The sequence below is a fragment of the Argentina anserina genome, chromosome 6 (genome assembly GCF_933775445.1).
Source record: "Argentina anserina chromosome 6, drPotAnse1.1, whole genome shotgun sequence".
Taxonomy (NCBI): Eukaryota; Viridiplantae; Streptophyta; class Magnoliopsida; order Rosales; family Rosaceae; genus Argentina; species Argentina anserina.
In genome coordinates this window covers 24,678,483-24,702,086 of record NC_065877.1, presented here as the reverse complement: position 1 = coordinate 24,702,086, position 23,604 = coordinate 24,678,483, and the positions used below count along the sequence as shown (strand labels likewise).

The 23,604-nt window shown below is 35.4% G+C and overlaps 2 protein-coding genes and 1 pseudogene across 2 annotated transcripts; 1 reads left to right on the top strand and 2 right to left on the bottom strand.

Annotated features, from left to right (window-relative positions):
- The first annotated feature begins 451 nt into the window (after positions 1–451).
- On the top strand, positions 452–13,810 carry LOC126797142 (sulfite exporter TauE/SafE family protein 3-like; annotated as a pseudogene).
- Positions 13,811–14,079: 269 nt separating this feature from the next.
- On the bottom strand, positions 14,080–15,042 carry LOC126800409 (uncharacterized). Its single transcript, XM_050527778.1, has 4 exons — positions 14,875–15,042; positions 14,643–14,780; positions 14,378–14,546; positions 14,080–14,168 (listed from the first exon to the last, which is right to left on the bottom strand). The coding sequence occupies exons 1-3, from the start codon at positions 15,040–15,042 to the stop codon at positions 14,379–14,381; spliced, it is 474 nt and encodes a 157-aa protein (XP_050383735.1). The 3' UTR covers positions 14,080–14,168; position 14,378.
- A 1,637-nt stretch (positions 15,043–16,679) lies between these two features.
- Positions 16,680–22,810, bottom strand: LOC126798475 (probable CoA ligase CCL8). Its single transcript, XM_050525456.1, has 17 exons — positions 22,473–22,810; positions 21,609–21,772; positions 21,330–21,518; positions 20,680–20,872; positions 20,484–20,572; positions 20,120–20,188; positions 19,880–19,933; positions 19,631–19,738; positions 19,275–19,373; positions 18,913–19,005; positions 18,717–18,794; positions 18,257–18,361; positions 17,963–18,053; positions 17,684–17,757; positions 17,346–17,525; positions 17,188–17,241; positions 16,680–17,055 (listed from the first exon to the last, which is right to left on the bottom strand). Exons 1-17 carry the CDS (start codon positions 22,621–22,623, stop codon positions 16,984–16,986), a joined length of 1,863 nt encoding a protein of 620 aa, XP_050381413.1. The 5' UTR covers positions 22,624–22,810; the 3' UTR covers positions 16,680–16,983.
- Positions 22,811–23,604: the final 794 nt, after the last annotated feature.

Below are 23,604 nucleotides of genomic sequence, written 5' to 3'. Positions count from 1 at the left end.
TGACAATTAAATTTTACTGAATTTGGCTATTGATGAATAATATACAATAGTTTCTCACAAAACACATAGTTGAAAAATATTATTTGATAAAACTAAAGACAATATTTAAAATAAAAGAGACATTGACCAAATTGATTAAAAACCATTATCTCAGATAGACTATACACAATATACAAATTAAGAGAGTACTATTGTTAACTAAAATATTGTACAATGCTTGTTTACTAAAAAACATTGTCTCTTATGGTGTTCAGACAATGGTTGTTTTAACCATATCCATTGTTTGAGTTGATATTAGACAATGTTTTCTGTGCATTGTCTGAACCATGTAATAGATAATTGTTCAATAGACAATGATACACCCTTATACTAGACAATGGGCAAAAACCATTGTCAACCTTGATTTTTGGCCTAGTGTTTGATTCTGCAACTCTAATATCCAGACAAAACAATGTGGGAGAGGTGAGTGCGACGATTAAGGGAGGAGATGACTAGGAGTCTGAAAGATGGGTTGAGCCCTATGACATTTATTTAAAGAGAAGATTTTGGGTTGGTGTGGTAGTTGTGCTTCTTTATGGTGCTTCTTTCTCATTGGGTCGAAATTAGGGATCTTACCGACTGTGACGGTGGAGAGCATAACATCAACGTGCGACTTGAGAAGGATATTATGAATCCGGTGAGGCTCGCCACTAGTGTTGTCGTCGCTAGTGTCTTTGGCTGGTGTGTTGTGGTTGGTGTGTTGTCCAAGGCGTGAAGACGTTCATCACTAACTATAAAAATCCGTGATCAGAGAAAGTCCATAGTCTAATCTTCTCAATATCTCGTTTTTACTATCCCAGAAAATCTCAGCTGCGGACGTTCGGACAGTTTTTTTGTCCGGATTTCCGCCGTTTCTCTTCGATCCGACGCCGACGACGTTGTTTCTTCTCGCGCGGAGTGACACCACGCCTTCCTAGACGCTCCTCCGATGAAGAAGAATGTGAAAGAAATCGGAATTATGTAGATATCTTAACTTGTAGTAATGGTAACTATATGTCTTGAATCATGCACGTATTCAATTTCCAGCCACAAGAAATGATGCATTGATCTAGGCATCTAGCCATACAACATTCTAACACCATCCGTTTGTGTCTACTAAAACCATTATACAGAAGATAAGCTAATACATAAACATGAATATAAACATATCATATATATATATATATCTTGATATTAATTTTATAGTTTTTAAGACTCACTTTGAGTTTTCTCATTTGAATCACTAGATGTAGGTGTGAACCATACATAAGATTTTTCAAGTGTCTTCGCTTTGTTTGACAGGAGTAACTTCTTCTACTTTTTTATCTGGTACGCAATTGTTTACAAAATATTACTAACTATACATGTGACAATTGCTTCTGCTAAAAGAACCTTTTCCAAGGTGAACCTTATAAAATTGTATTTATGATCAACCATGTCACAAGAACGGTTGAATGAATTACTCATGTTGTTTATTAAAAGAAAGTTGTTCAAACAATTTAGATACAATAATTTAGTCAACCTTTTTGCATTTCAAAATGCAAGAAAAGTAACATTCAACTGAACATGTAATTGGTTCAAGATGTCTTTTTTGTCAAACTTCTTATAATGTATGTTGTTAATGCTATTATGGAATTTTGTCTATTCATCCTTTATGTAACATGTAATGTATGTTGCTATGATAGAAATGTGAAATAGAAAGAAGCATTTAAAAAACAAATCTATATATGCATACTTCAGTACCTAACTAATGAAAGTTAAATGTCGTTACATCTTTACTTTAGGCTATGCACAATTAGTTTTTTATTTTTAGTGAAAATGGAGGTTCTAGTTGCATCTCCACTTTCATTGTGTACCAACACAATAATTTTTTCTACACATTGTTTATTCACCCCTTATCATTATTTTTGTTAATTATGTTCTTTCTATGCCTTGAGTTTAAGTCTTACTCTGCTACTCATTCTCCTTTCTATTTCTTATCCTCTCTTCTATACGAAGACGATTGACAATGAATTTATACATGCAACACCTTAAAAAATTAGAACAAAGTAAACTTATATCACCATCATGGGCAAATATAATCTTATGGGGTTAAGTTCATAAGGTGACAATTTTGTGATGAATTGATTTGAATATCATTGTTATTAAATTTAATTTAATGAATTCATTTGCATAATTATGTGAATTAGCTTATTTTAATTTGATGATATAACTTCCAATTATATGTAGATGGCGTTGTTGATGCGAAGCTCCGGTTTGAATCATATCTAGTTTTTACGGCTGGGCATCGGTCTGAATATGGGCGCTAGTAGGGGATGGTTGACTGGCGGTGGGTATGTCAGAGATGCATCGCAAGTGTGGCGATGGGATGCCATGGCTTCTATAGGCTGGTTCATAGACTTAGGCTGAATCGTTAGCAATGTTGGCCTTGTCCCGACGAAATGTTGGGCTTGTCTTAACTGCATGTCGGGTCTGTCCTGACTTTATCTGCTAGTTTTTTTTCCTATAAAAGAAATGGAAAATGCTAGACACACCAAAACTTTATACAAAAAACTCTACCAACTGATGTGGCGCATATCATATCATTATCCCAAACCCACTTATATCCAACATGTATAACTATTAAATTGTCTATTATATAAAATAATTGATATATACAATATTTATTAGAAATCATCCTCGATGTTAACATTCGAAGCCCAGAAAATCCAATGATCTTTGAACATCGTTGACTAGCACACCAGGTCTCTTTTTAGTAGTACCACCATAACATCACCACCACGGATCTTTAGTGCCTTTGGCCCGCTAGCAGCAAGCTCAACTTCATCGGCACCAATCTCCAACTCGCCGGTGAACAATACACTCTCAAGTTTAACCATGAATTTGATTTTATGGGCACGTTATTGCTATCAGACATGAATTCAATAGAACTTTGATATACTTATAACTCAATTACATATGCATCGATTGTTATTAAATAGATGAAAACTAAGTAATGGATGAAGGCTCTCATCTAGACTACTGACGTTTTTATTCAGCTTAGCCTTTTTTTTACCTCTTTTCACTAAATGTAGAGTTGATCTCACATCAGTTGTTGTAATTCAATTATGTAAACTCCATTAGAAGTAGACATCCACAGCTTTCCAACCATATCTTGCAAGTATCATAATTCCAACTAAGTCAAACGATATGGTCTTCTGAAGTTAACAGAATTACATCAGCAGACCTATACTAAGTTACTTTGGAGTCGCTCTCTCCTCGGGTGTTGGAATTTTGTGATGTTAACTCCATTGGAAGGTAGACATCCAGAGCTTTTCAACCATATATAGTACATTACATAACTCAAATTAAATAAAAAGATATGGCCTTCCAAATTCAACAAACAAGCATGAGCAGATTTCAGATTTTTTGGTCACTCTAAGCACTTGCTCGATCATTATGACAAAATAACAATAGATAAAGTCATAAAAATAATGTTTGAACCATTCTTCCTATAATACATGCATCAAATTGTATGGAAAACTATAGTATAGTTGTAAATTAGACATGAAGTCAGTGGAGATGATTAAATGAAGAACCATAAATGTTAATAAGTTGTTATTTCTCAAGCAATTTGGCTAGAAAAATTTAAACCAATAACAACTGTTTTGTGAAGAAAAGTAGATGAAAACTAAATAATATGTTCATTGATCAATAGTCTATGAGTCACTATCAAGATCCTCAATAATTTGTGTGAATTCTTCATGGGCTAGGTATCTCAAGTACAAGTTTGCAGTTTCATCACTATGCTTGTGCCACTCACTTGAAATTGTTGTATAGGTATTGACCATGATAATAGGTTGTGTCATTTTGTTATCTAACAAGTATGACTATTAACTTGTATAGAGTATAAGTTCTAAATGTGTCTAACAATACCTATACAAAATGACCTTTATTCCCAACTTTAACATAGCCTATAACAATCTTAGGCAACTCAACATCATGCAATTCCGGAGGCAACATCAAAGGAATGAGAGTGACACATTGTACATGGGATAAATGCATCACCAACACCTTATAACATGTTGCAATTAGATACCCCATATCAGGCATGCTCATCCAATGCTCTTTCTTTGCTTAACCGGTCTTATCAAAATTAAGTGCATGCTCAAGCTCCTCAAACCGTTTGGGGCCATATAAAAGATCTTTATATACGAAAGACATATTTTTCAACTGTTGCAAGAAATCCTTCTGTTTGACCAAATCCCAATGCCTCAGCTACAACTCTATATCCACAATTACCATAAGATGTTACATCAGTTTGGGAAGCAATAAATTGATGATATCCTTTTGAAATTTGATTTGTGTACATAGTAGTTTTTCTATATGGTAAGTTGGAAGAGACTTTAGATGCCTGAAAATTCCATAATGCATGAATATTATCGACGTGTTATCATCTCATAATGGTATACAAAATAATAATTATCTTACCTGAAGTACAGTGCTTTCTTGCATCCTGACAACATCATTGGTGCTTTCCAATATTTCACAATCTTAGTGAAAGAAAAGAAAGAGTTTCATTACATCATAAATTTAGAAAAACATAGATATAATGTAATTGTTAAAGTATACTAAGAAAAATAATGTAGTCTGACCTGTAATTTGCTTTTGTCATTCAATAATTTTGTAGCTTCGGCTTCTTTTCTTCTTCGGATAATTTGCTCTATAGTAGATTGTTTTCTATTTACAGGAGGACGGCCTTTACTTCGAACAGATAACGGATCAAGTATCTCACAACCATTATTTGAAATTTTCCATCATTTGTTATCTTTTCTACCAACTTAATATTATCTTTCTTCTTCCCACACTCAGTTTTATTTTGAGTAAGTTTCACTTTCAGGTCATTTAGTATCCCCATCACCATGTTATAGTTTTTCTCTTTGCCATCTTCTAAGTCTACAACCTCATAAAATAAATTGCACATCTTATCATTTCTTTGTGTTTCAGACCTGTCAATCCAATGGACATAGCTTATTTTCACTTTGCTATGACTTCTTTTCACACTTGCCTTCCATCGTCTTAAAATGTATCTCTGGGACACCGCTTATGTTTTTATGAATAAGCACCACAATTGCATGCCGACATAATATTCCTCTAAATTCAAATAGACGACAAACACACTCCACCTCTGTTCCTCATTGAATTTAACTTTGTAGGGAACACGTCTCATTTCTTCACCAATCTTCACATCTTCATCCACAATGACATAGGTAGTTGTATCATTCCTTTCAGACAATGATATGCCACAATGCATTTTGCCTTCCTAGAAAAGTGTCTTTCACAAAACTAGGGACCCATCTTTACCTCTCCTCATATAATCCCGATAACCATTCATTATCATGTAGGTTATACTTTTCGATAAATACATTCCAGCGATCTTCAAATTCATTACAATTTAGTGAATCGTAAACAACATTCTGGAAAGTAAACTTGATAGGCTTGTATTTCTGTTTGTAGCCTTTCAGTTTATCCAGTATGTTCTTCATTATATGCCACAAGCACCACCTATGTCGCGTATTAGGCAATGTTCGAAAAAGTGCTAGACAGTATGTAGACGGACAACTATCTCCTAGCGTCTAGATGGCTAGGAGGTTTTCTAGGCGGCGTCTAGGTGGATTTGAATTATTAAACACACACACACACACACACATATATATATATATATATGTATGTATTTAAAATATTTATATGATTAAAAATATATAATAATGCTCAATATTAATTTTCAAAATAGTCTAAACTCAAAATTACTTAACTTTAAAGTCCATACAAAAATATTAAAAAAAAAGAGATAAATTGTAAAACAAATACAAGACTAAATCTCACGTTCTTTTTCTCTAAATCTTTCACTAACTTTTTCAGTATGAGACTCAAACTCAATATCAATTTTTATTTCCTCATCTTCCAGGTTATCATCCGAAATAATATTTGATTACAAATGTAAGACTAAATCTCAAGTTCTTCTTCTCCAAATCATTCACTGACTGCATGCATGAGAAATACGTAGTTCCAGAGCTAACTCTTTGAGGGATGTCTTGTTGCAGGAAATAAGATTTGATTGGAAAATTGTTGTGGGCACGATAATTGCATTCCTCAGGGCAGCATTTGGGAGTGTGGGAGGTGTTGGTGGGGGTGCCTTTTTCATTCCAATGTTCACCCTCATCATTGGTTTTGATCAGAAGTCATCAATCGCAGTATCCAAATGTAAGTAGACAGAACATGCAAGAACATTATTTGATCAAGTTGTTTACTAGTTCATGTTTGGTTTATGACCAATTAAGTTTGTTCTACAACATTATGTTTAATGTTGCGTGTTTCTGGATACTCAATATGATCACATGTACATCAACTGCTACTGTGTTATACAACTTGAGGCAAAGGCATCCACTACAACAGAAATGCTATTTCGTGAGGAATTAATTAGTCGCTAAAAACTGAGATTTCCTCGCCATAGTGATTTCATGAGGAAAATATTTTGGTCACCAGTTCCTCGCGGTAGAGCGGTCAAGAAAAGTTTATGCGAGGAAAATAATATTTCTTTGTGAAATCATTTTGGCGATGACAAGCCTTTTTTGTCGTTGTTATGCTTTAGCCACGAATTTTTTCATCGCCTACTCTTATATTTTTTTCCTTGGTAAAATTTTTCACATAATGTAAAATTGTCGTAAAATACATGTCTCCATGAAATAAATTTCACCGCAAAACTTTTATTTCCTCGTTAACGACACGTAAATAATTAAAAAAATTATTTCATAAAAAATAAAATAAAGACATTTTCGTCGCTATAAATACCTTTCAAGGAGGAAAACTTTCCATGCCATAAGTAATTTATAACGAGGAAATGTAAATTCATCAATAGAGGTAATATTCCTCACCAAAAGAATACTCAATCACGAGGAATGTTACATTGGTCGATACATGTTTTATGATTTATAGCAAGAAAATTTACTTTTGTTGTTGAATGGTATACTCAGTATAGCGAGGAAATTGACTTTTATCGTTGTAAGTTGTCTAATTTACAACGAGAAAATTCACTTTCATCATGTTACATACTAGCGAGGAAATTGGTTTTTTGTCGTTGTAAGTTGTAAAACCTACAACGACGACCTTGCTTTCCTCGTCGTAATGTTATAACCTATAATGGAAATTTACAATTTGTCGTTGTAAGTTGTATAATCTACAACAATGAAAATCACTTTTCTCGTTGTACCTCTGATAATCTATAACGAGGAAATTTATTTTTATCAATACAAGTGGTGTAATATACATCAATGAAATTTATTATCCTCATTGTACATTTTATAGCCTATTGCGAGAAAATTATATTTCATCACAATTAACTATTATTACGTGGAAGTGGTAAAATTTAAATAATTGTTATATTTATATAATTTGAAACTAATTAAAATAAATAGACCAATAATAAATTCAACAATAAATTATAATTAAAATACTGGTTTATGATAAATGGTAGTAAAATAACCTAAACCAATAACAAGTTCAAAGTGTTCTAAGAATTTTCACAAATAAATATGCTCAAGTAGAAGGATGTTGCCTATAAAAGTTAGCCATGAACTCCTCGAACCTTCTGGCTTGCTCCTCCAATCTTTGGATTACCTCAGTTTGTGCATCAATCTTTTCTTGTTGACTTCCTACAAGTTGTTGGGTCTCTTGAAGTTGTTCTTCTAACTCTTTGTTCTTTTTGGACATTTCAGTAATTGATGAATGAGAAATTCCTGATGGTGGAGGCCTAGGGCCGAAACCACAACCCTTGATGTAGCCTGATTTGGTTCCAAGAACTTTTGCACAAATTTGATCATCTGTCATTGTACGAGTTCCATCAGGTTGAGTCGTCTCATTTCGCATCTGTATCATTTCATCCTAGAAAATTAGAAATACAAAATATTGACAGTTACAGATGATATGTAACTTCTCAATAAAAAATAACATATAATTTTATGTAAGCATCATTAAAAAAATTACTTACCCACTTTGCTTTTGCTCCCAAGTCCCAACCTTTTTAATGCTTCGGTACTCAGTTTCAAAGCGATCAATTGCACCTTGCATCTCTCCAGTTTGTGCTGCCTATTGCATTCAAACAAGTTCTTTTAATATACACATGTTTTAAGCGATAAATTTATTAACATAATTTATAGAATCTTACAATTTGCTCTTGGTGAGACATGAATGACTTTGAGCCAGCTTTATGGTGATGTGTCAACTTTGACCTATTAATAACATTCTTTTCCGAACGAATCTAAAAGTATTGTGCATGTCAAATAATGAAGATTCTTCCATAGGGTTGTACCCAGGAATGTATTGAATTTGACAACTTAATCAAACATGTGATTTCTCCTTCCCTTCGAACTCGTACCTAGTACTTATTGCCTCCGACGCATCGATCGATCAGTAATTTACAATCTATGCATGCCTCAGGTTCATCTTCTTCTGGCTTAGATAGATTTCTACCTAAATGAGAGATCGATCGATCTACTTTCTTAAGATACTCGAAGGGCATAGCAAGAGAGATGGGCATCGATCGATCCGTAATATATACATAATAAAGAAGAAAGATGAAAACTTAGTTTTACTTACAAAGTTGAAATCTTCAAAGACGGTGATGCAAGAGAGAGCAACTATTCAAAGGCGGCACATGTGAGATATTAGATTTAAGAGAAAGTAGAGTTAGGTTATAAAGGTTATAATTATGTCTTATTGGTTTTATTATCTGAAACCTAAAGGTTAGCGCCTCATTTTTTTTTCCTCTCTATATCCGTTTGCCTTGTAAAATTAACATCATGCCAATGACACTATGTTATTCTCCTGTGAAATTACCGTTTTGTCTGTGTTTGCTAACTAAAGAAACAAGATCCACTATCAGGGTTAAAAAAGAATTTTAGCTAGATTTATAATTTGGATTCCAACATTGACTCTAATTTATATAGCTTGATGTTCATGTCAAAATTTCTATCAAGTGGAATCTAGGTGAGGAGTAATCTCCATAAACCTAATTAATGTTGATGAGGTACATTTCATAAGAGCAAGTGGAATTTAGGTAAGGAGCGATCTCACTCACTAGCATCATAATCTCACTAGCATTAATACAAGCTCAACGTGGTATGATGATGAACCATTCATACTTGCTACAGAAGCCCAACAAGTATTTTATCTTGATGACTATAAATTGGGTTCTCACTGGAAAGTTGTACAGAAGGTGCAACTCAGACATGTATGGGATGTCCCGGAGGTTGAGGATACTAATGAATAGATAGATGAGGATGATGTTGATCCAGTCACAACCGATGCGTATCAGCAAGATGAGTTTAATGATGTCCAGTGGGTCGTTCAAGAAGAGGGTCTTCAAACTCCTGAATTACATTTGCACGATATTGAGCCAGAAGTTATTGCTTTAGATGTTGGGAATGATGAATGGATGAATGATGATAGGGGTGAGAACTTCATAAGTGACGACATTGAAGAAGAAGAAGAAGAAGAAGAAGAAGAAGAAGAAGATGATGATGATCCAGAAGATGGTTATGAGGAAGAAAGTGATGAAGATAGTGATTAATTTATAATATAGCTCAATTCCAAGAATAACTAAATTGTTTCTTTTTTTGTTAAAAATCGTATCTTTATTCGTGACTTAATGACAAACTTCTGTGGTAATTATTTATTTATTTAGTATTAGTTTTGTAAGGCTTAATTCTTTTTTTTGTGGCAATTAGTATTAGTTTTGTAAGATTTGATTAGAATTGGTTCATGTTGTTCTTAGTAATCGATTATATCTTTTGTAGGATTGGTCAAGCTTTTGATCATGGTGGCATGGCGGGTTTTCATCATCTTTGTTGCTTATGAATTGTCTCTAATAAATCCCCAATTTCACGAGTGACTTCCCCTAGGCAAGCTTTGATGGTGACCAAATTGGCGAGGAAACTATTCATCAGTGAAAATTTAATCTTTAACAATAATAACATATTTTAGTCGTCATTGAGTTTGAAGGGTCTTGTAAGAGTTTTCGCCAAACAAACAACAACGATATCATTATTTACCCACGAAATGAAACTTTGGTCAAGGAAGTAGTTCCTTGTAAACTATGAATGTTTTGTTAGGAAACGATGGTCTTCTCGCCATTGAATTTGGCGGATTCCAAACAAATTGTCGCCAAAAAAATAACGACGAAATTTTTTATTTCCTCACAAATAGCTCCTTATTATGAGAAAATAGTTTCTCGTAAAACACAGAACTTTAGTGAGGAAACCTAAAACTTGTCGCCATTAAATTTGGCGGGTTTTGCACAATTTTCTACCGAACTTACCGTGAGAAAACAATAATTTCCTCGGTATAGGTTCTTTTGACGAGGAATTAATTTCTCGCGTAACATATATTTCTAGTGAGGAAATCTTATATTTGTCGCTATTAAATTTGGTGGGTTTCGCACAATTTTCCGCCAAACTTATCGTGAGGAAACAATAATTTCCTCGGTATAGGTTCTTTTGACGAGGAATGAATTTCTCGCGTAACACATATTTCTAGCGAGGAAACCTTATTTTTGTCGCTATTTTATTTGGCGGGTTTTGCAAAATTTTCCGCCAAACTTATCGTGAGGAAACAATAATTTCCTCGGTATAAGTTGTTTTGACGAGGAATTAATTTCTCGCGTAACAAATATTTCTAGCGAGGAAACCTTATATTTGTCGCTATTGAATTCAGTGGGTTTTACAATTTTTTCCGCCAAAACTATAACGACAAAATCATAATTTCCTTGTTAAATGTGTATTTTACGACTACAAAGTTCCTCACCAAAATCTCAACTTTTCTCGCTAATAATATCCTAGCTTGTGAGACCAAATACTGATTATTTTTTGTGAGGAACTAATATTTTTGTCGTGGAAAGTAGTTTATTGTGAGAGAAGTTTGTTTCTCGTAGAAAACATGTGGATATTTAGTGAGGAAATAAAATATTCATCGTAAAATGTGACATTTTATGAGGAAAATTAATTTCTCGAAAATAAATTCCTCGCTAAATAACCTTTCTGTTGTAGTGATCCCACACTTGAGCTTCCCATCATGGAGTATGATTTGACACTTCTCTTCCAACCATTGCTGGTGCTGGGAATCAGCATTGGCGTTTCACTGAATGTGGTACTTTCGGATTGGATGATCACCATTCTTCTATTTGTGGTACTCCTCGGTAGTGTCAAATTCTTATTTAACATGTAATCCATCTTTCTGCACAAATTCCCTGAAACTTGCCTGAGGTCACTTGATCATAATATGCAGGGGTGTCGGCCAAGTCATTTATCAAGGGTGTTGAGACATGGAGGAAAGAAACCATGACTAAAAAAGTGTTATAAAAACAGTGATATATTGCATATATAATTTAATAAGCCGAATTATAAATAATTATAAATCAGAAATGAAGAACACGAAAAGAAATTCAACCAAAATACCGAACGATTGGTGATGGAAGAACTAGTCGAGACGTGTGTGATACCACACTGTCCTTAAGACATTTACGCCTCCTCTACCGGTGCAAGGATGCTTGGCGCTTGTCTCTCAGGATATAACGACTAAACGATTCTAGGAAGTTGCACTACTAACTAGAACCCTCAACGAACTCGAAAGGTACCTCTTTCTATCACCAGAGAAAAGGTAGGAACTTTGAGAGTGGGAGAGGATTGTGTTTCGAATGGGATGATTTTACAATGAAATGATGGTGGCTATTTGTACTGTGAGGATTTGCAATCAGTTATAGAATCTGCGTTCCGACCCTCAATTCAGTGTTGCATTCGTGTCCGTAGGTCGCACGGGCATACACGAGTTTCTCTTGTGACCTAGGATTTGCACACCCCTGCGCATGCGCGAGAGGGTATAAAGAGGCTTACACACTTTACAATCCATACACAATGGATTCTATATAAAGTCTTTTCAACATTTCTCTTTTCCAATGTGGGACAAACACTTTTTCCTCATTCTAAGTAGCCATCTTTGAGTGACAATTTCTTATTCACCCATAAACCAAATTACACAAACAAACATATGATTTTGTAGCCCTCATTATGAAGAACTCAAATCCATGTTCATCTTTGATTAATTATAAGTTTAACTTAATTAAATTAATCAATTGAAATTTGGTTTTAAATGGTTTTTCTAACCATTTTCCAACAAAAAGTGCTCTTACAACTCTGCAAACTTGTTTTCCAGATTGATCATATATGGTATATCAGCTTGATTAACTGATACCACCTTATTTCATTACCTCTAGATTCGATTGGATGCTTCAAGACAGTTGCCCTCAAATGGGGAAGGTACTGAAGATGTTGAAGCCAAAGGTACTTTAGGAGGTCCAAACAATGACACCCAATCACAAGCAAAGAAAGCTAAATGAGTGCAGGTTAAATATTTGAAGCTCAAACTATTTTATGTATAGATTCTTGGACTGACTTCTGAACGTTCCTAGGTTTCTATCCTTGATAATGTTTGCTGGAAGGAACTTGGAGCTGTAGTTGCTGTCTGGCTCATCATACTTGGATTACAGATCGCCAAGGTTCTATGGTCAACTCTAGTAACACATGCAACTATTTCGTGATTATAAGAAGCTTTTTATTTGGATTTCCTTCAGTTGTAAATTGTAATGCAACACGAATCCGATTATTGACTGAAGTTTGCTTGGTTGGCACAGAGTTATCAGAAAAAATGTTAGGCGATATATTGGGCGATATACTTCTTACAGGTACCTTCCATCCTCCTCGTGTTTCAATATTTGAACTCAGTAGTGGCTGCAAATGTATAAACTGCACAAGACTCTTCTAATGATACTTTTTCTTTCAATTTCTATCTGTGAACATCAGATTCCGGTGGTAGTGGGAGTAACTTCATATCAGGCAATGAATCCATACAAAGGGCGGAGTGTGATTGCATCTAAGGGAGAGGAAAATATGAAATGGTCAACGTACAAGCTTGTTGCCTATTTTGGCTGTGGCATAGCAGCTGGTATGCTTGGTGGATTACTTGGTCTTAGGGGAGCATTTCTGTTGGGTCCTATATTTTTGGAGATGGGAATCCCTCCTCAGGTACAAAGAAGAAACTATATATTCTGTTTCGAATTTGTATCAGATACCTGATCAACTCATTAATACTGTATGGGAAACTTCTATATAGGTGTCAAGTAGCACCTTTGCTATGACCTTCTCTTCATCCATGTCTGTTGTAGAATACTATCTCCTTAAATGTTTCCCAGTTCCTTATGGTAACTTCTTTAGCCATTCATTTAACTTTCAATTATCATGATAATTGACATAATTCTCAGATAAATTTTTCACTGCAACATTATAGCTCTATTCTTTGCTGTGACTACTGTTGTGACTACTGTGACTACTGTTGCTGCATTTGCGGGGCAACTTGTGGCCGGAAAGGTGGTTAAGAAATTAGGAAGAGCTTCTTTGATTATCTTTATCCTGGCTTCAACAGATCTTGTGAGCTCACTAACACTAGGTATGCATCAGATGATTATCTTTATCCTGGCTTCGACAGTTCTTGTGAGCTCACTAACACTAGGTATGCATCAGATTCACATACATTTAGTGTTTTTTTCTTATTCACGTTGACATATCCCAGATGATGATTTTAGTTTGCTTAAAGGACGGCTTCTGTTTCAATCTAAACAGGTGGGATCGGCATCGAAAACATGATTAAAAAGATTCAACAGAAGGAATCATTGGGATTCCAGAACATCTTCACATATAAAATCTAGTCTCATGTACCATTTAGGAATGGATTTCTCAGTGTATTATGACTATATATTATCCTATTGGAAAACGATTTATGCATCACTGAAAAAGTAAAAGAAATCCTGGCCTCACATTCAGATTGGATGGCCCAGATTCTCTTGTTAGGCAATATTAGCAGTCTGGCTTGCAAGTCCATATTCTCAGTAGCATTATTGCTTCTGGCAGTTGGGTCCAACTTATTCTAATCATACCCATGTTCCCACCGTCCGCTTAAGCTAACCTACCGGCTCAACAGATTTCTAAACACACATCGCATAACTATCTCAGGGGCCTCATCCCCAAGGGCAAGAATTTGATACATGCCAAGTGATATGAAGGATCCTGAAAAGATCAAGATTATGGCAAAGAAATAGAACTAGAGTACTGGTCTGATATTTATGCCAGAGCTAGATTAGGATGACTACTACTCATTATGTCAGACCAAACAAACCAAACACAAAGAAAATTCACATTATATATATATGAATCAAATTTTCAAAGATGAAAACATAATTAAAATCAGATAAAGTTATCATAGTGCTTAATTTTACCTCAAAGCCGACTACTGGCTTGAGATTGACCGGTCCTGAAAGAAAATGTGGTCATCCATTGCTTACCCAAAGCAACCATTTCTCCATTCTCTTTCCTTGTTACCTTCACCACCACAAATACGAGCTTCCCCATGTCCCCTACAACCTCAGCCTTCAACTCAACCTCTTCCTGCATCAGTGATTCAAATATCAATATCAAGCACAAAAATTTCAACACTCGGGCAATCTGGGTCTAACTCAAAAGCTAAAGACAGGGAAACTGAACTCTAGTCTTGACCCTCGCGTAATATGAAATGGTGAAGTCCACGGATTTAACTTGACCGACGGTTGAGTATACGGTGGCGGCCCCAACATCGTCGATCATAGTTGCGATAGCTCCGACATGCCAGTTTCCATCTTCGTCCTACGCAAGTAGATAAAAAAACATTAGAAGAAGAGAAGAGTCAGAAGACGATGGAACATGAATAAAGGAATGTGGTTGGGTGAAGTTGACTTACAGAGAGGTGGTCGGGGACGATGAAGCTGCAGCGGAAGAAGCCCTTGTGGGCGTTCACGAGCTGTAGGCCAACATGAGTTAAGGCCTCTAGCTCGTTGATACCTTTGGCACCTGTCGATAAATTGTGAAGCCATTTCTTGGACGTCTGCAGCTTCTTCTCGTCTTCCATTTTCCTCGGAGTGAGCCACGATCTTACATTTTCTCTAAATTCTATTTAGAAGGGGCAGCCAAAACAAAGTGGGGCCCCCCGTTGCTTGTTATACTTGAAAATTATTTTAAATAATTTTTGGATTTGATGATGGTTTGAGACATAAGTCGAGATTATGTGTCGTAAATATTGTTGTACCGATGTTAAAATATGAGAACATTCAGGTTGCATATCGATCTTGCTATGCAGTGCACCCGCGAAGGACCAAGATGAATGAGGAACTACGCATACAATTTTGGTGGAATGAGATGAAGAAAGGTGTGGCAGGGTGTACCAAAGTGTCTTACTTTGCGGCATGTGAAGAGGATTGGAGGCATGCAAGTATGTTGAAACCGGTACCTATTCTTCTTTGGAAGTGGGAGCCGATTTCCATGGACTATGCAAGCAGGCCATGATGCAGTGTGGGTGATTGTCGATCGATTAACAAATTCAAAAAATTTCTTCTTGTGTTGATGACTTGCACAGTCGATGACTTGTGCAAATTGTATGTGAAGGAGGAGCCGAGTACATGATTCTAAGCCATTCTAAGCAACCGAGTATCAAGTGATTAAGCCTCAGTCTGATTCGAACAACAGGTTCCATCTCTACAGCAGCAAATTGGATTCCAGAGTGCACAAGTGACGACCAGATAAACTTGGTTGTGCCATGTAGTCAGTTTCCATATGCTTCTCAGTATTCTTAGCACTCATAATCTCAATCTCAATCTCAATCACATTGAACTATTGTCTCAAATGATTCATGATTCCCCAAGTATTTTTCTGCGATTGGAAATTTTTTCGCGTGCCATCCTTAACATATGAATACTTTCTTCTGTATAGAACAAAGAGTATAAACAAAGTCTCCATAACAGAATCCATTGGAATTGGACACGCCAATCCTACTTGCATCTCTCTTTTTTTTTTTTTGAGAAAAATCCTACTTGCATCCGATGATCTAAATAGCGGTTATCGGCATCGTATCAGTTTTATAAAATAAGGATATAACAGGGATATATCGAGATATATCGGATTTTAATTAAACTTAATATATTTATAAACATATACATCAAAATATACGAAATAAATTTGAGAAATTAAAACTTATAGAAGTAAATGTACTAAATAAACTTCATAAAAAATATTTGATTGTTTTGACAATTAAAATACATAAATAGTATTAATTAATAAAAATAGAGGTGATCATTCATCATAAACTCTCTCGTCATCGAATGCTACGACGAAATTTTCATTTTCTTTAAATTATTTTTTCAAAACAACGTGGTTTAAAAAAAAATTAAAAAAAACACCGATATATCGGGTCAAACTCGGTTTAAGCTGATATATCGTCATTTGATTTGATTTTTCGGGTTGACCGTTAAGCAACTTATCGTATTGTTTTCTTAATATTGGGGATATATCGGGAATATATCGAGGATATATTGGGATATTTAGAACATTGTTTGCATCTCGTCCCTAGACAATGGTGAACTGATGAGGGTTTATACCTCTTGTAGGACTAGTGGAGCAACTAATAAACGCGACATGTTAGCAGAATTGAATAACTGGCAGTAGAGTTTCCGATTCATCCGAAACTATATGGTAATAATAAGAACCAATAACGACGGTGCAGCACCTCTATATGAGATGAGTAATATCATGTCATTGTAACTTATCTTTAAAACAGGCTGATATATCAACTGCTTTTAATTAAGAAATGATATACAAAGAAAGAAAACAGTTTATTGGGTTCATGACTAGCTTCAACCTTTCCTTCAACTACTGTGTTATTTCTACTATACTAGATCAAATTACCAGCCATATCTATGGGAACATTACCTAAGCGCATGACGCATGAAAATGAAGGATGTCTTCCAGCTTCAGATTGAAAACTTTATTTTAAAGCCTCAAGTTGTGTGCCGCTAATCTATTTATTTCCGTCTTGCAAGCAGATCTCTTGGTCAGAAGCCAGAACTTTCTTCAGTTCCTTCTTATTGACCTGAAAACATATGTAACGTGATTGTAACTTATAAGTTATATACGACCAATCCTCTCATAGCAAATGAGAACCTTACAAGTTATATATGACCAATCCTCTCAAAGCAAATGAGAAATAAGAAAGTAGGTTTACCTTTCCCATAGCATTACGAGGTAGTGAATCCCACACGAAAAGTCGTGTTGGTAGCTGAATACAATGTAAAGTAGTTATATAAGTGCTCACTAGAGACTTAAGAAATGAAAATCAAATTTTGCAATTTGCAAAAGATGTGAGTCACTTGTCAGTAATACCTTGTATGGCGCAAGTTTGAGTTTAGCCCCAGAGCGTAGCTCTTCTAAGCTTATAGCAGGTCTCTTTTCTTTCTCTTGTTTCCTCTTTGCTTCTTCATTTGGTACTACTATTGCACAGACAACTTCTCCATAATCTTCGTCCCATAAGCCCAATACACAACACTCCTCTACAGATGGGTGCTGCACAAAAGTAGTGGTTCTAGATTGTTAGCTGTTAGCATTCAGTTCTTCATTCAGCAATTAAACTGTTACTGTATCCTTATTTTGACCGAGTTCCAAAACAAAAGGATTGCAAAGAACACATCCATACCAAAACAGGAGAGATAAAATTTACTCACCTCTAAAAGAATTGATTCAATTTCTAAAGCTGATAATTTGTACCCACCAACCTTCATTATATCGGCACTTGTACCTGATAAATGTTAGTCAAAAGAGTAAGAGGGGATGATCCATTTAAGAAAATTCAATGCTCCATTAGCAGTACGGTAAGCATATGCATCAAATTAAGTGCAATGTTTTATGTAAGGGACCATTTCTCTTTTGTGACTGATAAAGAGAACAAAGTTGAAAGAATGCATCAACAGAAGTTTGATGCCATGAGTTTTAGATCTCCTTACGTCCCAATATAATGTAGTAGCCATCTTTATCCACCGTACCAGCATCCCCAGTCTTGAAGAACCCATCATTTGTAAATGATTCTCTAGTTACCTACATGATGATCACCGTGGCATTAACAGATTATTTTTTTGATTGCTCCTCAGAATTTCTTTGCCGTACTTATGTATGTCTTTCATCTTGCATTCTTCAGTTGAAACATGTACATATTCCACACATGTGAACAAAGGTGTGTGTGTGTGTGCACGCAGCACTTGATTGCAAGTTTGCCTCAAATATATAATGTCAGAAATTACCTCAGGAAGTTTCCAATATTCCTTGAACAATGAAGGACTTCTAACGCAAAGCTCACCCACTCCCATTGTATCAGTTTTACTATCATCGTCTGCAACGATCTTTACCTATTGTAAACACAGAATTTAATATGAAAAAAAGGATAAGTCATATTTACATTTGTATGCAATTGTAATACTGTCATAACAATCCCATCTTGCCAGTCCAACTGTGAGCCACATTGCACACCACCTTCACAGTTTTGGTTATCCTAACTCTACATTTACTAGCTGTTTCAAGGACGAGTATAGTTAGGCTTTCTAATCAACAATGAGAACTAGTCTGATCAAACATCATATGGCATTGCTATTATCAGTGGTTCCCTTCAGCATGAGTGTTAAAATTAAAAATCTAAATGGGCGAAAGCCACATTATTCTGGTTTACAACCAAACAAACTTATCACAGAGCTGTAGATTAGTTACCTCAACACCAGGAAATGGTTTTCCAACCGTGCCTGCCTTGCGTTCACCTCTGAAGGGATTTGATATTGCCATCACAAACTAATAACATCGAAACTCATATCTATAAGTCATTTTGCCAACTGTTTTTATGAATTACATGTACCTTTGAATAAGGTGATTAGTAGTTGTAGAAGAATTGAAACTAGATATCACTGACCTCTGTCATGCCATATCGTTCCAAGAGACGATGCCCTGTGATAGTTTCCCATTGCTGCATTACAGGAACAGGGAGAGCAGATGATCCACACATCTGGGAGGTAAATGAGGTTATTAGTTATTTTAGCCAGGGAAATTGAACTACGCTAGCTGAATATGCAAGAGATTCAACCCAGCAGCCAATCTAATAGCAGATAATGTAAAATTTGATTCTATCTGCAAACACCTGGGATAAAATCCCACCTTCATGTTGACTAAATGAATTAGAAAAGCCTCAATACCACCAGGGACATGGTGGTAAAGCAAAAAATCTACAAACTCTGTAACCAATAGGACAAATGTATTTGTAGGTATGCTAGTTACCATAAGACGCAACTGTTTTGCAGCATAGGCAGATGCAATTTTGAGCTCTGCATCCATGGCTTCATGAGCTTGTATCAATCGAGTATACATGGTCGGAACCTATCAAAATAAAACATCTATTGTGACTTGAAGTCCCACTAATCATTACTTGAATCCCATATACGTGGAAGAACAATAGAGAAGAAAAATTCATGTAAAGAATACATTAATGATGTCAAGAAGCATATTTTGGAAGCCCAAAAAAGAATATTGGTCAGTTACCAAGATACCTTGGATTATAAAACAACTAACAAGGAGCAGATAACTGGTGTCTCTAGATGATGGATCCTTCATGTACAGATTAAAAGTAAACTTACTCCAGTAAAGACAGTTATGCCGTCATCTGCCTTAGTTCCATTTTTCGGGTATGCTTCACGCCATCTCTGCCAAATACCCCTCACACTAAATTTTGGCATAAATTCAACCTTGAACAACACAAACACATGATATTACAACCAGATCTATCTTGTAAAGTTCAGCAAGAATCTTCAGAAAAAAAAAGTGCATAAAAGAAATTGCAAAAGCCAACAGCTGTCAAAGAAATAAAAGGAACAAAAAAAAATTACCGTGGAACCTGCGTACAGGGGGGCAAGTAGAGCATTGAAAAGCCCATGGACATGTAAGTTATATGTTAAGGATAAATCTAGTCAAACCATAAATCAATCAAATTAGCCATAAACCCAAAATGGAGTATTCTCAGGATCAATCAAGTTTCTAACAGAAAAAGAGACAATGAAGAGAGACAGTAAAACAATTAAATTTGAAAACAGTATTTGCAAGCAAGAATACATAATTAAAAGGATATGATGTAGTGGAAGACAATGCAAAAACTGATCAGCAGATGAATATTCCCACGCCTCTGCCAGAGTTTGGACCTGAATTGAGATAAAATGGAGGTAACAGTGAGAAGCACAATTAAATAGGCTCTTTTAGTCAATAATGAAATTAGCTTCTTACAGAGTTTGTAATATTTATTGAATAAAGTGAAACAAGAAATAAGCACCATATGAAATATATTAACAATAGTCATCCACCATTTAAAGCTTATATTACACAATATAATGTGAATTTATGAGTTGCATGTTGTGACATATTTATCCCACCCCTGACCTTACTACTTTTTTTTTAGGAGTAAAATCAGCATATTGCAAGAAAAAATGGTGAACATACCTGTGCACTAATGCTGCAGTGGGTGTGGACAACACCTTTAGGTTTCCCTGTTGTACCGCTAGTGTATATTATTAATGCTGGATCCTCACCTACACCACAAGGAATGACACCAACAAACTTTATCCTTGTTTTATCGCATAATTTGCATTCCCAATACGACAATAAATTCAAACTTAATATACACTATATCTCTTACTTGACTGCTTTCCATTCCTGTGAAAAATTGTATCTGCATCTACTTCTCCCGCCTGTAAATGACCATCTGCACTTGCATGTGAAGTACCACTACTGGGAACTGGTGGAATAAGAGAAAATTGAGCAGCACATTTAGCAGCAAGGTTTTCCATAAGTTGTTGGTGATCTTCAGTACTCAATATCATGGAGATGTCCTGTAAATCAGGTAGTTATATATGTGTTCTATATAAGTGATGCTCAAAGAAACAGTAAAAAACTTAAATTATAGTGTGAAGATAAGGTAGGATAGCATGAATTAAGACTACTTCCTACATATGTTGGTCTGTACCAATGGTCCAACGTAGGTCATGCTTTTAGATTGCCAATGACTTTACCAGCTAAACTATACATGTTAGTTCTTCAAATTATGCTTTTGTTTTTATTTTAATTTTTAAAGAGAGTTATATTATGCTTTTGATGGAAAAACTTACAACAGATGATGGAGCCAAAAAAAGTATCTGGCATTTGTACAAGACTTCAGTTTTATGTATCAAAGAAATACAGTGCCAAAGTAAATAATTTGATGATAGAAAATCAATTCAATAAAGGTTCTGAGGAAAAGCACAAGGCACTGAGTCGTAAAAATAAATATAAAGAGTTCATGGGGCTGACTGAATCATTCATCACATGCAAAAGCTCAGCCTCAGGATAGCTGAGAGCAAGTGGAACTGCAACACCTCCACTAAGCCAGGTCCCGAGTATACCAGCAACAAATTCAGCGGAGGGCTTGGCCACAATACCTATACGAGCACCTCTAAGATGCCCAAGTCCTCGTGCACCATCAGTTGTTGCATTGGAAATCTGTATTCAAAGAATATGTCAAAATACTGAAGAAAAAATAATTGAAAATGCATTAACATACACAATATATACATATATCTGCAAACTCACGTTTAAGTCACCATTACTTAACAAGCCAGATATACTCCGAGCAGAAGAAATTAGTTGATTGTAACTGTAAATTTTGTTATCTGATTTAAGAGCAACACTGTCCTGAGTTCCAGAACCATGACTAGATTCTTTTACCACCTCCATAGATGAACCAGGTTGCAAGGCTGTAATGGGATTATAACCCAATGAACAGAGTATTAGAAATTAGGAAAATAACTCTGCATCAGACATCTAGCTTCTAATTTCTCGTAGCAGGATAAATCAGTTAAGCCCCCGTAGAACAGCTATTTACACGCAAAGTCTAGGGTCCATATAAATCACTTTAAATTCTCAAATTCTCATCACATTTCCCATCATACCTAAAGGGGTGAATGACAATAGAACGAGCACACATTGTGTTTAGAAGAAATTCCAATGGAAAAATGGGGAAGTAAAAGCTCAAAGCTTTCAGTACAATAAAAAAACTCATTGATCCAACAATGTATTTAAAGCCACAACTTTCTGAGAAAAAAATGCACATTATAGCAGGTACACTCCGCATTTTATACTCTAACATAAAGCCATTAGATCATCTAGACACATCCAAGTGCCTTCCTAAAAAAATTGAAGAGCTTTTATCAGTGATTATAGTCTACTTAGTGGTTTAAAGGGATGAAAATACTGTATTACTAACAACCAAATTTAAATAAGAACCCACCAATGCCCTGTTTCATTTCGGATTGAAAAAAACAGCAACACAAAAACCACCCAAAATGTCAAACCCAATAAACCACAGAAATCTTCAAACTTTATTTATACAATTAGATGTCAGAAACAAATTTAACACGTTCAAACTAAGTAGCCCAACAAAAGACAGTAACTTACAAGAGAGAAGGCGAGTGTGTGATAAGCAGAGGAAATGGTTGGTGGTGGTGAGATAGATGAAACTGGAACGAAGCGAATAAGAAGAAGAGGAGAAGAGGGAGCTGGAGTAGTAGTTGAGAGCCTTAAATAAAGGAGGGGTGGTGAAGCTCATGCTAATAGGTGTGGAATGTTAATTCGCAATGGGTTGTCGGGTGAGTCAGTGATTCAGTTCAGGGGGTGTGGGTGTGGTTAGGTGCTTGGGTTTGGCGGCATTGATGAGGTTGTCGATCAGTTGATGGTTTCATTGGTTTGGTTAGGCTCGTGACTTCATTGTCAACTTGAACAAGAGTGTTCTGAGAAGAGACGCCAAAGACCAGAGCTGGAAGAAAGAGAGGCGTTTATACTTTATATATAGGCGTTTGTAAAAAGACGGGAGCTTGGATTTTACTGGTGTGGTTAGGTTAATTTAATTGTCTCTATAGGAGAAGAATGAGGAAGGCTAGATTTTGCTAGGAGAGGTAAAAATCAGTCAAACAAAACCAAACTAAGCCTTACCAACTGAATTAAGTAAGTTGGTTATCAAGTATTTCGATACGGTAATATCGAACTGATTTTTCTAAGTTGGAACGGTAATAGTAAAGATTTTGGTGAAAGTTGATGTTACCGTAGTAACTGAGTTTTTTATTTTTTATTATTTATTTTTTAATTTATTATTACATATATTGATCTTAGTCGTTGATATATCTCAAATTAGGGCTCGTCAACGGGCCGGCCTTGCGGGCTTGTATTATAAAAAAATATAATACTCTTATTTAAGAGTTTGAAACAATAAAAGAATTATTAGAAAATATTCTTAAAAAAAATCACAAATAAATTCTAGTTTTGAAATATTGTCGATTGATACCGATAGATGGGATCGATATATATATATATATTTTAGAGACCCTCTAAAAATGTGTCCGTTTTGAACATGGTTTCACCATCTGTACCTACGGTTAACAAAAAAAAGGCATTTTGACATAATAAAACCTCATAGACCGGGGCTTTGCCGGGTTTCCTTATTGCGACCACGCAAAAATTAGAAATTAGGTGATTTCAAATATGTAAACAGATTTCGACATTCGTATCTTGGTAATGGGTCCTCCCTTAGGGC